The sequence below is a fragment of the Aulonocara sp. 'chitande type north' Nkhata Bay genome, linkage group LG8 (genome assembly GCF_057382095.1).
Source record: "Aulonocara sp. 'chitande type north' Nkhata Bay isolate Kocher_YH1m ecotype deep benthic linkage group LG8, A_spYH_male_GT1.1, whole genome shotgun sequence".
Taxonomy (NCBI): Eukaryota; Metazoa; Chordata; class Actinopteri; order Cichliformes; family Cichlidae; genus Aulonocara; species Aulonocara sp. 'chitande type north' Nkhata Bay.
The window spans coordinates 16,458,929-16,475,702 of record NC_141351.1 but is presented as its reverse complement, the minus strand read 5'-3'; the positions used below and the strand labels follow the sequence as shown (position 1 = coordinate 16,475,702).

Here is a 16,774-nt window from a genome sequence, read left to right as displayed (position 1 = left end):
CATGTCACTGTGACAACCAAGAAACCACAGCTGTAGAAAAACTGTTGTATTTTAACCCAAACTGATCTTTTTCTAAACCTAAATGAGTAGCTTTTAATTCCAAAACTCCACAAAGCCATTTCCCAACACTAACCAAGTTCTTTGTTAATGTTTAAACTGAACCAAGTTGTTTTCAGTGCCCCAACTAACATATTTGGAATAAATAAATATAAAATACAATGAATGTTTGAAATATGGAACATGCCATGAAATTCATGTTCTGAATGAGCAATCAACAGATTAGAGGTCATGACAATTTTACAAACTGCCATGACAGTGTGTACAGCAACGGAAGTAGAAGCACTCCTGTAGAATGTCCTTTTTCAGTATCATACCCTGAAATATAAACCACATATCCATTAATCGATCATAATTAACTCGTAATTACTTGATCAAAACAGTTTATTAATATGCATTATTATAATGCATATACAGCACAAGTATAGTTATTTGACTGTGGGCAGTATTTCATGTCACTTAACTAAGTTATCATTCCCAATACGTTATCCAGTGCAGACAAAATTCCAAAAAATCTCCATCAGCAACATGTGCCAAAAACATCACATGGACATATTTACTTTGTTTAAATTACTTTTATTCCCCCCCCCAAAAAAAAAAAAAACACATTACGAACCTCTTTAACCCATTACATAAGTGCTATACCAGAGAATTTCTTCAGCAATTACATCCAGCACAGTCTGTTTATTGTACTGTGAATGTGGACCAATCTATGGTTGACATATGTGGCCTTTTGGTTGTTTTGTGACATTTTTCTGTATTTTCACTCCAAATAAAACCTGAAACACCACCAAGTGGAAATAAATAGAAACCAGAGAATAATACAAATGACTTCTGAGGGATGCAAAATTAAACTGACAGATTTAACTCATCTGTTAAAGCGCCCCAGGATAAACCAGATACTTTCAAAAATCAAAGTAAGATCTCTGTGTTATCTTCTTTACTTTGACAGGTATCTTGTACCACACAGTGCAATCCACATCTTTACATGCTTTCAAAGCATTCATGTTGATCTAGCAGTTAGATAGGATTTGTCTCTATAAGATAACATCTGGTTTATGCTGCTAGCAGTAAACATGCTGTCTCAGGCTCCGTGGAAGATAAAAGTGAAGCTCGAGTCATGATGGTGTTTACTTCCTCCTGCCGCTACCGCCGTTAGCTAGAATCATCACCAGCCTGATGAAAATATTCAGTGTGTCCATGTAAATCCCCATACACCTGTAAGATTAAATAAATGTATCAGATCCACATATCGGTACAAGTAGATTACCAACAATAATCTTCAAAACCAGTTATTTTTAGTGTACTTTAATTCCTGAAGTGACTTACGCATTGATAGGGTCATATTTCTGTACGCCATAGAGTGGGTGTGTCTCTGCCTTCTTGATAACCTTCTGTGTATCATAGAGGAGGAACATACTGAACAGGACCAGGCCTCCATAGATAGCAATGGAGTAGAGCCCTGCTCCAAATGCTGAGGTGGGTGGCAGGAACATTGATCCTGAAGAAGACAAAAGAAAGTTCAAATTGAGTCTGACAAGTACAATTTCTGTGCAGCTGTCAACTAAAAGTTACAATATAGAAAACTAATAAGTAGGTAATGATACAGCTCTAATACTGCACAACACACATATGCGAGTATGAATCTGATGTTTGGCTGTAGCTTCTGTAAAAACATTTGAAACTTGTAGCTGGCTGTCACAGACGTTAACTTGGGAGATTCAATTGTTAACCACCTTGCAGTTATTTATACATTTATATTAATTCATAAATATGTCTCAACTGCAAAGTGAACTGAATTTTGAAATAACGTCTGTTTTGCTTTTCTGGACAGAGACGCACACTATCCACCCCATTTTCTATTTACTTCTTATACCCAAACTACACCGTAGGTGTACACCTTCTCTTACAAAGTATCCAATAAGAAGATACGGAGAAGACTGAGAAAGCCCTTTTACAGGTACATTTCCCAATATACATTTCACTTCACCGACTCCACTACGGTTTAATTTGAACATATGCGTTACCCCTGACAACACACAAACACTGTGCTATGTATTACTTTTTAGCATTTAATTACTGTATAGTATTAAAATGCATTTCTACACAAAAATGATATCTACTGTAATCTCATGGGAATCAAAAATCATTTGGATGAAGAAAGAAAAACTAATTTACTTATCAGATTAGGTTTTTAAGCTGTATTTATATTGTCATTATGAAAATGTCAAGCTTTGTGTGGTTCTACAGGAACAAAAACACAATAAATACAGTCAAAATCCTGCATTCAATACTTTGCTTTAGTCTTAAAGCATTTAGTGGAATGATGTGCATTTAGAAATTGTTTATCATAATATAAGTACTTCAGCACAGAACCACTTTGATGCAAAAAGGACACTGCTGTTTAAATATGTGACACCCTATAAATAGAGTGCATTGCATTAGGTTGGAGATCAGACTTTCAACAATGACAAAAAACACAACAACAACAAAAAAAGCAGCCGCTCCCTTATACTTTTCAATGAAACCACAGAGTGAAATACAAAGATGATATTATCAGGAACATTTTCAGCCTGAATGTTCACTAGCTTGTAATACTCATGGCTATCTATAAACAAGATTGATGAAATAAAAGTGCTTTATACTAACCAAGAGAGGAGGCAAACACCACTCCAAGTCCAACAGCCAATGGCCCTCCCATATTGAGGAACTTCTCACTTGGGGCACACATTGCAACAGTAGACAGACCTCCCACGATGCCCGCGGTGTACCAGGCAGCCCTCACCATCAGAGGCCCTCCCAGGAGAGTGAGGGGGGCAATCACAGCACCCATCACGCCTTATCAATTATTGAAAAAAAAAAAAACCAGTTAAAAACAAAACAAAACGATTTCTTTTAAAAAACAAATGATATTAGTGCCATCAACTAGTGTATCGTTGAAGCAGCTTTTTCCTCTAACCTGTTCTAAGCCTGCCTTCTAGTGTTCACCCAAGGCAACTACATACCAGAGACAACAGGGCTGAGAAATTTCTTAAAAGATATTTAAAAACACAAACCTGCGTGGAGCATCCAAGCAAGATGTTTTGGCACTGGGCTGTGCTCATATGAAATTGACCTGACCAGCATGCCCGCACCAATCACAGCAGCAAAAGTTGCTCCAATTGCCTAGGTGGGAACAAACAAATCATCATATTAATAAGTTCAACGGAAAAATTCAAGCACATCAGATAAACTACGGTTTAAAAATTGGTATTTGACTAAACAAGCTCTGTAATATGTAATTCTAAGGTTAAAATAATAATGGTGCAGTGGAGTGAAGACCATTAAAAAACAAAAAAAGCAAGCAAGTATTGTAAAGCTTACCAGCCAGGATCCTCTCATCATCAGACCCATTAAAGCTGGGGTCCTACTCACAGCTACAGCTGACAGAGCCGTCAGCCCAACACTGCCTGCAAAGTACATGTAGGTAGAGTGGATCCTGTCCTTCACATACTGAGGCCAGATCCTGTACAAAGATGAAAAGAAGCCTTTAGTTTGTATGATACCATCACTTTTCTACTGGTCTGCATTTCAAAATAAAATTCAAGTGCTGTTGGTAAAATAAATCTGTTACTCACATTGCTTTCTCTATGGCACCGATATCATTAGCCATGCCAAGTCCATAATAGCACAGAGCTCCAAGGCCAACTGCTGCACCTCCAGCCAGTATCATTCTCCCCATGCTATCGACTTCAGACAACACAAAAATCATTTGAGACACAGTTTACATTTTTGCCTCAGAGGAAAAAAGATTTACTATAACAAAACCATTTCAAACCATGAAATCTCACATTTTTCTAAAAATGAAGTTGCATTGCAGGATTTACATTTTAAAATACTTGTTATTTATCTAATACTCAGTTTTGAGTCCCACCCCCAGCCAATTAATCACAGGTAAGACAATTTTTTTTCTCACCTGAATGTATGACATATGGTGTAAACAGTATGTGATAATGAAATCTCTTGGTCCCCTTTCAACACTTGTTAAATCATCTATCAGAAACCTTGGGCTAACTTTTGATTCCACTCTCACTTTGGATGTTCATGTCAAATCTCAGGTTCAGTCTTGCTTTTATTACTTAAGAAACATTAATAAATTAAGTCATCTTTGTCTTGAAAGGTGCTATACAAATAAAATTTTACTTATCTATCCATAGACATGAATAACAAAAAATATGTGAACGCTTAACAGGTCACCCTTAAGTCAGTAGACAGCATAGAATTCAGGCTATATACGAGTAGAAAATATGTAACGGTGCCAAATGAAGTATGTATCAAAGCATTTACTTTTGATGGCTGTATCAGTGGCTGGTTCAAAAGCTGCTTCCTTTAGCTGGTCTCTGGTTGTCTTTGCACGGCGAAACCCAAACCTGGCCTTTGAGGAATAACCCTGAAAGAAGAAGCAGCAGCTTTACATGACTCTTCAAATGTTGAACATGAGTTAGGGTTTCACACCCACCATCAATCAAAAGTAGGGAAGCAGCAAATACCCAGTTTCAAAAAAATACCATGTTTACATAACAAATTAGAGCAGTGGCAATCTGACATTTGCACTGTTTCTAGTCCAGCTGCAAGTTGCACCCCCTGTGATCATTAAACTTATGACTAAAATTTCTAAGGTGTTCTACCAATATTATCCAAGATGAAAAATTAAGCATAGCTGCATTTTTAGTACTTTACAAAGCAATGGTTTTTAGGCATGTTTTGCCCATACGTGCATTGACCTGTACAAAAAAGCATCCTAAATTTTTTTTTTTTATTGAATTGGTTAAGAAAGGCATTATTGACCATCTGAACCGATTGCGTGTTGCTTTGCCGTCCACTCAACTTGATTATAGCTTGCCTCTACCACCTTATCAGACAGCTTCATAAAGTCGGTAGAAGTCCATAAAACTCGGTTCCAATACTATTTTGAAGGCCACAATTTTCTTAAAGCACATATGTTTACTTTCTAGGTTTTTCTTTGGCTTGATTGGCAACAATCGTAAACACCTCCCAATAAACAACGCTGACATCTGTGAAGCAGCTGAAGCCATAACATGCAAAACGATGAAAATGTGGCCCAAGTGCAACCCACAATTGATATTAAAAGCACTGACTCAGGTGTCAGCATTACTGCTACAACTCAGCCATATATGTGGTCCAGATGGCAGGTGTGCCTAAACATACAGTTTATCACAGCTGTCAAAACCAGCACATGTAATAACCTGTGTAAAAAGCCTGACTCATGACATTTGGACCACACAACAAAGATTAGGCCCAAATGTGATGGTATATTTTCTACTGACATTTTTCCTTTATTTTACTTCACTATGTATTAATTGGTGTATAGCTGAGACGAAAGCCCAAATACTTGCCAGGAGGCACTATATTTGGGAAACACTGCTAAAAAGTCTGGCTAATGAAGCATAGAAATGCCAAAAAAGCTGTGTGTGTGTGTGTGTGTGTGTGTGTGTGTGTGTGAGTGAGTGAGTGCCTGGCGACAAAGTTTACAGTACCTGCTGGGGCCTGAGCAAGGGTGAACAGGTCTTCAGGATGGGTGACCGCAGGGCTGGGGAGCCCTGAGTGAGCAGTGGTCGGAGCCCAGCAAGCGGGAGAGCCTTCAGGCACGTTAGCCTCGCCACCAACATTGTCACGATATATTACTGTCCCGTGTCACTCTAAAACACAAACACGGAGAAGAATTTTTTTGAGAGGAATTCGTGTGACAGAAAGCTGAACTTTGAGCTAAGAGTCACAAAAACAGTGTAAAATGTGCTCTTGCACTAAAAAACGCCACAAAAATTGAGCTAGCTAATGCCGTAATATCATGCGACTAACCCTTAGCCTAACCCTTAGCCTAACGACCGCTGAACAAACACATATTTAACTACAGACTAAATATGTCTTATCTGTTATATGATTACAACGTTCAAAATACTAAATAGAAAGTAAATGTTACATACCGAGAGAAATGTCGTCTATCACCTTTCCAGAAACAAGACGCCACGGTTTTGTAACCTTCCTGAAAATTCTTTACTTATGCGTCATCACTAAGCGACAGATTTGATGGGAATTGTAGTTCTAACGCAGTGATCCTCAATATTGCGTTAAAGACGTTATACCTTTTAAAGCATTCGGCTGATAAAGAGAAAATGATCTTAATGCGAATAAAGTACATGTAAAATTTCCCGTAAACAACCTGCGCCTGCAAGAGTTTATTCAACAACCTATCAGAGGTTAAGTCTCCATGGCATGACAGTGTTATATAATTTGCATTATTACATCATTGTTTTTTAAAGTTTACTACTGAGAGAGTAATAGCAAAAATGTGTTATGTTGTTTTTAACCGATCAAAGAACAGTTAATTAAAACAATGCATTTTGTTTAGTAATTATTGTCAACAGTTCTTTAGAGGGTGGCATTTTCAGTGTTTATCTCTGATGTGCTCTAATCACACTGCTACCAAAAAACTGTTTATCATCTTTTCTCAGAAAAATATTTTTTTTAAAAACCTTTATAAACAACTGAATGCATACCTAACAACTCATTATGATGAGTACCAATCAGATTTCATCACCAATTAAACCCATCAACAACCTAAAGACCTAAAGATCACCAGTAATTAGAAGACTCATGATCGACACTGACTTCTTGACTTCTTAATTCAAAGTCTTTATGATTTTGTTGATTTAGATATGTCATCATGTCTAAAGGGTAGAGGTTTCTACATTTCGATTAATAGTTTGAGATCAGCACAAATTTAAAAATTCAATCAGTGGTTCCTCAAATGTCTGTTCTTGGTCCATTACTCTCGAATCTTCCTGCTCTCTCTTGGCCCTATCATAAAGAATAATAAATAAAGAAGAATAAAATATCCAATGCGGATGATACACATAACTGTGTGTGCGTGTTTACGTTTATTTTTTGTAAACTTATATTCCTCTGGGGTTTTTTGTTTTTACTTTAATGTTACTGTACATTTTAAGTTTTTTTATCTTGATATTAACCATGTTAAGTTTAAATGTAATGAAATGTGTCATATAAATAAAACTGACATTAAATTGACACTTCCATACTGTTGTGTACTCAAACCACTTTTAAAAGGTCATATGTTGAATTATTACGTTATCCATGTATGCAAAAACAATATCATCCTGCAAAGAAGCCATACAAAATTGCTCTTTAGGTTACACTAAAGTAAAAATGTAAAGTAAGATTGACCCAGCCTATCTTTAACGACGCTATTATGATATCATATCATGTAAAAGAAAACCATGTTTATTTGCAGACCACCTTGTTCTCTCTGTAACCTCTATGTTATACTTTTCTCCACTAGGTGGAGTGCTCGCCCTTTTTTTTGCGACGACATTAAAAACTAAAAAGTAAAACCTAAAACTGACCCCCAAAAGGAACACATAGGCTATTATTTAGGTAGCACCGCTATATTTAACCTATATTGTTTACCATGTCGTTTATGTGTGCAAAGTCAGCTTTTTACTTTAAAGAAATGGTCCGTGAGGGGCCGTGGCAGTGCGCCAGTGCACCCTGAAGCTCCGCTCCTTTGGACCAAAGTTTCCCGTGTGATTCAGTGACTCGCAACTGTTGGATAGATTTGTCATTCAGATCAGCGAGCAGCCTGACCTGCAGCCCCCTCAAACATGATTTCATCTCATCTACGAGTTTTGCTCACTGAAACTAGGCCAGCCTCTCCTTTTGAATTCGATTGTTTTCTGTCATACAAGTGAAGCAGTCTTGGCAAAGTAATGGAATTAATTTCTCTCCGGAGTCGCTCTTTGAGGGAAGGCTGATCAAGTGGATGAAAAGCGGGACGCCTTCAGAGACCGCAGTTCATTTATAATGGTGGGTACAGAGAGCGGACAAGCTGTTCTTTACATATTCGCATGATATTTTAGAAATGAATAAAGAAAAACTAACACGTCATTAATAACACTTGGCTACAACGACATCACTCCAAGTGACTCGTGACTTTTCATTCAGTTTTTTTTCTTTTTTTTATTAAGAAAGCATGATTTCGGTTTGTCCTTGTGACCCTTTAATGCGGCACATGATCTCCAGAGAGACTGCTGCTTCAGTCTGACTTCCTCCCCCCTTTGCCCTTCTGTCTTTTAGTGTGGCATCTTTATAAACTAACAGATAAAGTTGCCGGAAAATTAGCACAATTTATTTACAGTAAAAACCTGCCCTCTGCATAAACAACTGCATGCATATGTTTATGGCGAACAGATGTGTTGCATGACCCCCACAGCTGCTCTGAAATAACCACAATGACTAAACACACATGCATATCCCCCAGCATAATCTTAATTAATGGGGTATAGGTCATATCGTGGGGAAAATGGGTTGTTTCATTCTTGTCTATTCTATGTCTATTTTACTCAGACCTTTACCCTTAAACTAAAACCAGTTAGGGCTGCGTCCATACAACTCGAATGATTTTAGCAGTTTCTACAGGTTTGTAGCCCAAACTCATTCACTATTAATTCAATAAACTATTGGAAAAGTTTTTAGTGACTGAGTAAATAACTTAGAGTACAATATTTCCTCCGATGATTATAAAAATCTTCCCATAATGACTTAATGCAACTAAATATATACAAAAAAATTCCCCACTGTAATCCCTTTATCTTTTTTTATCTATCAGAAAAATGTGTTGGACACCGCAGTGCACATTTGCAATGCAATCTCGAGCAAGATGGGTTTGGTTGGCTGGTGTTTAATTTGTCTCCACATAAGATTTACATTAAATAAGAGGCAGCTATTAAAAGCATTTGTAACAAGATGATAAATGGTGCAGTGGCAGTTTTGTTATGAGCAGATGATCAAACGTGTCATATGCCTCAGTGGTTTGTGAATATTCAAGAATGTCAGCTTCTTTTTTTCTGCTTTACCCAGCAGATGCAATAGGCTGAGATAATTGGTGTACATCTAATTTACCATATAAATGACAAAACATCAGACTACTTATTTTCTTGATGAATGGTTGATGTTGAATATTTTTGTTTATTTTGAATCATATATGAGGGGAACTACACACTCAATCCCATAGAACTGTAAGTGTTACAGAAAGAGACATTTTTGTTGCTAATCATCCTCTTGTGTCTTATTTATTAAGCTAAATCATTTTTGCTATATGTCGTAATTTGTTAATGCACAACAGTATTACACAGAGTGCACAACAGCTGTACTCTATCTTTCCATGTGCTAAATATCTGTTGGCTTGGTCAGACATTGGAAATTCATTTGCTCACTTTAAAAACTCCCATGGGTTTGAAGACTCACTCATTTAATTTGGTGCAGTTGTCTTATCTGACCAGTTCTAGATGACTTGGAACATCCACGAGCTTAGTCACTGACCCTGTGATGTCTGAATGACCTGAAAGTTTATGTTCTGCAATCTCTACCCAAAGGAAGGTTTAAACTCACGCCATGTGTAAAGAGGCCTTTGTGGTTGTGGCATGCGGCAAGGTGGTGCAAGACAGCGCTGAGTTTTCCTTCCAGTGAAAACGTGTCTCAGTATACAGGCTGTTCACCTTTTCATTACGTGCCGTTCCACGTCAACAGTGCTCTATTGGAGCTGTAAACTTCCCATTCCCACTCAGAGAATTTCACAGGGAGTGTCTAACCATTCCCCGTGTTTAGACTGCAGTCATCTGAACTGGCTTCTGTTCTCAAACATGGCCCTGGACAGAAGTTGTAACAGGATGTGAGAAGCGGACCTCCAGGTGTGAAACACAGAAAGGCAAAGACATTAAAGAATTGAGAAAACAGTGGTCATCCAACTGGGTTTCCAACAGGATTTGGCATCTTATCGTAGCCTGATGCAGTTAAATGAAAAGGTTGGCCTGTTACTTATGGATCTTAACCCCCACCTCCACCCCACAACCTCCCAAAAAACAGCAGTTTGATGATGCTTTGCAAATATCCTCCAGGTGGAGGCTGCCTCATTTGCTCTTGCTGTGGTATTGACCCAACACTAGCAGACAAGGTAAGCAGGATTATGCTTAATTCTCAAGATTAGTCAGGGATCTGAGTCAAGCTGCCATTATCTTAAAAGTGAACCAATATTAATCTTTCAAGAATGTGCAAGACATTCACAAATAGTCCCCATTAAATCCACCCTTATCTTCATTTGATTACCCACCACTTGCCCTCTGCAGACTTATAAAACAACTGAATGGCCTCCAGGCTCAGAGCACGGCAATTTATGGTTCAGTGACAAGCAGGATTTCCCCTTTCAATTCCACGACTCTGCAGTCCTGTTAGCATTTGGACTTCTATTAGTCCTTGTGTAAGATATCCTCCTGGTGTTGAGGAGGAGTAGCTGGCAATTTGGACTGTTCTGTTATCTACATCAGTGGGAGGTAAAGGATCTCACTCCAAGCCAGACAACTCTGGAGTTTTTTTGGCAAGCAGCTTGACAGCTGTGGGATTGCAGTTTAATTGACAAAATTGTCCTTGATTGCAGTCTGTACCCACATTTCTTTGTGCCCTAATAGTTGTTTATCCACTCATTTTTGAAAGCAACTTCTACAAAGACTAACTCATAAATACAGTTTGCACCATCCCTCAGACTTGCAGTGGTGGGTGGGCATGTACCTGAAACGCACTGCTGCACTTAAAGATAACAAGTACTTCCTCATGGCAAGGACTAGCTTAAATTCCAATGGGAAACAATGTGTTATACCTTTTTGTATTTTTAGCATCTTCTTATAGGTGGGTTTTTTTCTTTAGTAAGTGACTCTCATCATAGTTTTGCAGAACACAGTGGTGCTGTATGCAACTAACAAATTCAGAAATAAAAGAAGAGCGGAACCTCTGTGACTCAGCATCACAGTGCATTGTTAGGTTCCCCATTTACAAAAATAGTGTTCTACCACAGCCTTGCTCAAATGTGTAAAATTTGTAGCTGACAGTTTGATGTTCATTTCATTTGCAGGATAAAACATTTTCTACAACAGGGAACACAAATAACTGGATGGCTCTTTAAGAACGCAACTGGTGACTTGGCGAGATTGGCAGAAGCTATTAAGAAGCAGTCTGTAAAAGCATATCCAGGCTCAGCCACATCCAAGAATGAAGATCAAATACACTCTACCCATTGTCTTTTTTATGGCACTTGTTATCATTGAGAAAGAAAACAACATTATCTCAAGGTAAGTCAATTTCAATCACGAAAGGAGGATTGAATTCTTTTCTGAGCGAGATATTAGATATTAAAAAAATGCTTTAGACGTCAAGGCTCTGACTCTATGTTAACCTGAAATGTAACATGCGTTTGGTTTCTCTCATGCTTTCAGGGTGTCAGATAAGCTAAAGCAGACCCCTCAAACCTCTCAACAACCCAGCAGTTTGTCCAACGTACTGCTGAAGCACAGTAGTTTCCGTCTGTCAATCAGCAAGAGGAATGTCACGCTGATGAAGCCGCGGGTGGAGGACTACAGCGAGCACCGAGGGGCATTGAGAAGGGGTAGAAAACACATTCTCCTGCTAACCACGACTAGGACAGGCTCTTCATTTGTGGGCGAGTTTTTCAACCAGCAGGGAGAAAACATGTTTTACCTGTTTGAGCCTCTGTGGCACGTGGAAAAGATGTTGACTTTGGACACTGGAGGCACCAATGCTACAGCGGCAGCCAAAGCATACCGTGATGTGCTCCAAAAACTCTTCCTGTGTGACTTTTCTTTGCTAGAAACCTTCATCGACCCCCTTCCCGTGGACCACATCACCCCAGCCCTGTTTCGCAGGGAGTCCAGCAGCTCTCTGTGTGAGAAGTCTGTCTGCAGCCCTGTTGTCAAAGGGGTTTTTGAACGATATCACTGTAAGACCAGACGCTGTGGTCCCCTGAACCTGACAATGGCGTCTGAATCCTGCCTTAAGAAAGAGCACATTGCCATCAAGTCGGTACGAGTGCGCCAGCTCGAGACTCTGCGTCCTTTGGCTGAGGACACACGTCTTGATGTAAAATTCATCCAGCTGGTTCGCGATCCCCGGGCTATCTTGGCATCACGTATGGTGGCCTTTGCAGCCAAATACAAGAACTGGAAGGAGTGGGCCATGGGTGGAAATGTTCCTATTGACGATGACGAGGTGAGGAAGTTAAAAGGAAATTGCGACAATATCAAAATGTCTGCCGAGTTCGGCCTCAGACAGCCATTTTGGCTGCGCAGGCGATACATGCTGGTGCGGTATGAGGACATTGCTCGGTTCCCCATGAAGAAAGCAACCGAGATGTACAAGTTTACTGGAATCCCATTCACTCCACAAGTGAAATCCTGGATTCTGAAGAACACCCAGGCCTCGAAGGAGACAAGCGGAGTTTACTCTACACAGAAAAACTCATCTGAACAAGTGGAGAAATGGAGGTTCAAGCTTCCATTCAAGATAGCCCAAGTGGTACAGAGAGTTTGTGGACCAACAATGAAGCTTTTTGGGTACAAATTTGTGAGCAGTGAGGAAATGCTAACAGATAAATCTATCAGTCTCATTGAGGACAAAGTGTTCAGCTTTTTATAGATTTTAAAAAATGTTAACTCCAACACTTGATGCAGAAAATTTCAACCTTTCTAAAGCCTCTGTGATAAATTATTTTTATGAAGATCCTGATACAGAGTGATATATTTTCTGATAATGTCCTATTTAAAGTTTTTTTTTACTATTTAAAACAATTTGACAAAGAATAGACTGTTGAGCAGAAAATACACATGAAACGTTTAACTATGAAAGCAACAGTCTGGAGTTTTGATAAAATCTTCACATAGAGCACATCTTTGTTTTTGCACTCTGCACAATTTCTTTTCCTGTCTTACACAAATGGTGCTTTCAGCTCGTCCTGCAAACCACTCCCATATTTGTTCCTTAGCAAATATAGAAAGTTATTAGGGAGAGCTTTTGAGCAACAATGAGCTGTTTCAAACATTTTCAGGAACCTCAATTAGTTATTTTTGTAAAGTCACTCCTTAGCAACACATGCTGCTCTTATGCCAAAGAACCTTGCAGAAACCGCTTTGTATAGCAATGCTCATATACTTGAGAGGAAATACCAGTGTCTTGCCAGGCAACTTCACTTTCGTCATTTATAGGTAATGTCCCATGATGATTTATTTATTTTTTCCATTTGCTAAACAGTCATTATGACAAAGTGTCTGAATGTGCCCCACAGGTTCTACCCCCACTATGCAGGGGTGTTTTTGCACATGTATGCTGTAGTTTTTTGTACATGAAAATGTGTTCAGGAATATAAGCACCCATCCTGTAAAACAGACTGTAACAGTGCTACTTTATGTTAACATTCCAACTGCAGCTGGTTTGCAGAATCGTGCAAAGTTTGTCAGGAGGTCTCTGTCTTTTGAAACAAGCCTCTTGGCTTTTGGTAACAGGCCTTGACGCTCTGGCCTGTCAGGCGATTTGTTGACACAGAACCTGTTCTTTTTTTTATTTTTGAAAAGAAAAAGCTTGTTGCAATAAATCTTTACAGTTGAAAAACGCTTTATTTCTGAAGAGGACATATTTTTCACATGAAAGCACTCCATCCAGGAGTGTTCAAATTCAATAAATTGTCTGAAAAAATTTACATTCTGCTGACAGGAGCATATTGAGCATGAGCACATCCCATTTTGTCATCTTTGTCAGATATTTTTTAAAAAGAGGCTAAACAATGACAGTGTAACAGGAAGCAAATATGGCACATCACAGCCATACATACACAGATGGTGTAAAATAAAACAACACAGATGGCGTAAAATAAAACAAACACAGTAAACAGCTCTCCTGTAGAATCCCACTTCAATCAGTGTTAGCGGGGGTTTGCTTGTTGCTACATCCTGTATTTGCTTATGTAGCAACATTAATTTAGCAAAGAGTGATGAAGGATGGACACAAGTGGACACTGAAAGATTCTTTGCAGTCTTTAGAAAAAGATCACAGTGAAATCGGTGTTTTCCAGATGGTTTCCGACAATACTCTAACATCTGAAGAGACTTTGCGTGGGTACAGTGGGCACAGTTGGACTGATTGAAACTTTGACCAGATGTTGGGGCTAAATGAAAAATCAAAGCATTTATCACGATGGTGCCACCCAATGTCAGGTTCAATGTCAAGTGCATATATGGTACAGATATCTGTGGATATAAGGGACAGAACAAGTCATACCAATAGATAAAAATATGAAAATGAAATAAAAATGTATCCTTTTTTAACCATGAAGCATTCACACTATTGAGATCCTGTTTCTCTTTATTCTATCTTCTACCTTCTACCTTATTATTCTAGTTGCTCAGTTCTTTGCTGGTTAACTACTCCCCCAGTTTTCATCCGATTTTCACCATTCAAATTTTAAACTGTTCTGCTCTTTCTGCTAATGCCTCCTATATTTGTTGGTGCTAGTAACTTTTATACTATACGACACTATAAATAGTAAGCTTTTTATGCCATGTTTGACCCATTTACAGTGGGGCAAAAAAGTATTTAGTCAGCCACCGATTGTGCAAGTTCCCCCACTTAAAATGATGACAGAGGTCAGTAATTTGCACCAGAGGTACACTTCAACTGTGAGAGACAGAATGTGAAAAAAAAATCCATGAATTCACATGGTAGGATTTGTAAAGAATTTATTCGTAAATTAGGGTGGAAAATAAGTATTTGGTCACCTCAAACAAGGAAAATCTCTGGCTCTCACAGACCTATAACGTCTTCTGTAAGAAGCTTTTCTGTCCCCCACTCGTTACCTGTATGAATGGCACCTGTTTGAACTCATCATCTGTATAAAAGACACCTGTCCACAGCCTCAAACAGTCAGACTCCAAACTCCGCCATGGCCAAGACCAAAGAGCTTTCGAAGGACACCAGGAAAAGTATTGTAGACCTGCACCAGACAGGGAAGGGTGAATCTACAATAGGCAAGCAGCTTGGTGTGAAAAAATCAACTGTGGGAGCAATCATCAGAAAATGGAAGACATACAAGACCACTGATAATCTCCCTCGATCTGGGGCTCCACGCAAGATCTCATCCCGTGGGGTCAAAATGATCATGAGAACGGTGAGCAAAGATCCCAGAACCACACGGGGGGACCTGGTGAATGACCTGCAGAGAGCTGGGACCAAAGTAACAAAGGTCACCATCAGTAACACACTACAACGACAGGGAATCAAATCCCGCAGTGCCAGACGTGTTCCGCTGCTGAAGCCAGTGCATGTCCAGGCCCGTCTGAAGTTTGCCAGAGAGCACATGGATGATACAGCAGAGGATTGGGAGAATGTCATGTGGTCAGATGAAACCAAAGTAGAACTTTTTGGTATAAACTCAACTCGTCGTGTTTGGAGGAAGAAGAATACTGAGTTGCATCCCAAGAACACCATACCTACTGTGAAGCATGGGGGTGGAAACATCATGCTATGGGGCTGTTTTTCTGCCAAGGGGACAGGACGACTGATCCGTGTTAAGGACAGAATGAATGGGGCCATGTATCGTGAGATTTTGAGCCAAAACCTCCTTCCATCAGTGAGAACTTTGAAGATGAAACGAGGCTGGGTCTTCCAACATGGCAATGATCCAAAACACACCGCCCGGGCAACAAAGGAGTGGCTCCGTAAGAAGCATTTGAAAGTCCTGGAGTGGCCTAGCCAGTCTCCAGACCTCAACCCCATAGAAAATCTGTGGCGGGAGTTGAAAGTCCGTGTTGCTTGGCGACAGCCCCAAAACATCACTGCTCTCGAGAAGATCTGCATGGAGGAATGGGCCAAAATACCAGCTACTGTGTGTGCAAACCTGGTAAAGACCTATAGTAAACGTTTGACCTCTGTTATTGCCAACAAAGGTTATGTTACAAAGTATTGAGTTGTATTTTTGTTATTGACCAAATACTTATTTTCCACCCTGATTTACGAATAAATTCTTTACAAATCCTACCATGTGGATTCATGGATTTTTTTTTCACATTCTGTCTCTCACAGTTGAAGTGTACCTCTGGTGCAAATTACTGACCTCTGTCATCATTTTAGGTGGGGGAACTTGCACAATCGGTGGCTGACTAAATACTTTTTTGCCCCACTGTAGATGAATAGGACCACATTAGAAGTGTGTTCGCTGATTTAGCTTGCCAGGGTGAGCTGTGTTCGAATCCCACTCATGGCAACATTTTTTTCAGTAGACAGGTTAATTTTTTAAACTCTTTTCAACCAAAAATTTCAGCTTCTTCACCTCTTTTCAGCAGAAAATTCAGCTTTTTCACCTCTTGTCAGCACAGATTTCAGCTTCTTCACCTCTTTTCAGCAGATAGTTCTTCAGCTGTTTTCAGCAGATTCCACTACACAGCATTCACACTGCATTTTCGCAGGAAATGCAAGTTTTTCTAGTTGAAAATGCCTTTGTCTCATTTCAGTCTCAACTCAGTTTTTATTGTTGTTGTTTATGTCTGGCCCTTTTATCTCTGAAACAATCAGCACTTGAGATATAAATAAGAACCAAGCAAGAGTGACTTATAAATGATACTGCGCTATATCTCAGTGAGCAGATTCAAGTTAATTTGGCTTCATTCTTTCACCTTTTATTTCTTCCAGTGGTACTTTGGCAGGGTGTTGCTTGAATTCCTCACAGCACTTCTAGCAATTGCCTTCCAATGCTCCTTTTCTTTTGAGTTTGGAAAGCTTTTTAAAAAAATTAGAAATCTGTACATGAAAG

The 16,774-nt window shown here is 39.2% G+C and overlaps 2 protein-coding genes across 3 annotated transcripts; one reads left to right on the top strand and one right to left on the bottom strand.

The window, feature by feature from the left end:
* Positions 1 to 423: 423 nt before the first annotated feature.
* Positions 424 to 6,187, bottom strand: ghitm (growth hormone inducible transmembrane protein). Its single transcript, XM_086303903.1, has 9 exons — positions 6,042 to 6,187; positions 5,595 to 5,756; positions 4,384 to 4,486; positions 3,675 to 3,786; positions 3,421 to 3,562; positions 3,114 to 3,222; positions 2,707 to 2,895; positions 1,387 to 1,558; positions 424 to 1,275 (listed from the first exon to the last, which is right to left on the bottom strand). Exons 2-9 carry the CDS (start codon positions 5,724 to 5,726, stop codon positions 1,188 to 1,190), a joined length of 1,047 nt encoding a protein of 348 aa, XP_086160029.1. The 5' UTR covers positions 5,727 to 5,756; positions 6,042 to 6,187; the 3' UTR covers positions 424 to 1,187.
* A 1,518-nt stretch (positions 6,188 to 7,705) lies between these two features.
* On the top strand, positions 7,706 to 13,583 carry chst3b (carbohydrate (chondroitin 6) sulfotransferase 3b). Of its 2 annotated transcripts, none has more exons than XM_086303901.1 (3): positions 7,706 to 7,938; positions 11,036 to 11,252; positions 11,397 to 13,583. In XM_086303901.1, the coding sequence occupies exons 2-3, from the start codon at positions 11,173 to 11,175 to the stop codon at positions 12,610 to 12,612; spliced, it is 1,296 nt and encodes a 431-aa protein (XP_086160027.1). In that variant the 5' UTR covers positions 7,706 to 7,938; positions 11,036 to 11,172; the 3' UTR covers positions 12,613 to 13,583. The 2 variants fall into 2 exon arrangements, with proteins under 2 accessions (XP_086160027.1, XP_086160028.1); XM_086303902.1 differs by lacking the exon at positions 7,706 to 7,938 and adding an exon at positions 9,223 to 10,084.
* Positions 13,584 to 16,774: the final 3,191 nt, after the last annotated feature.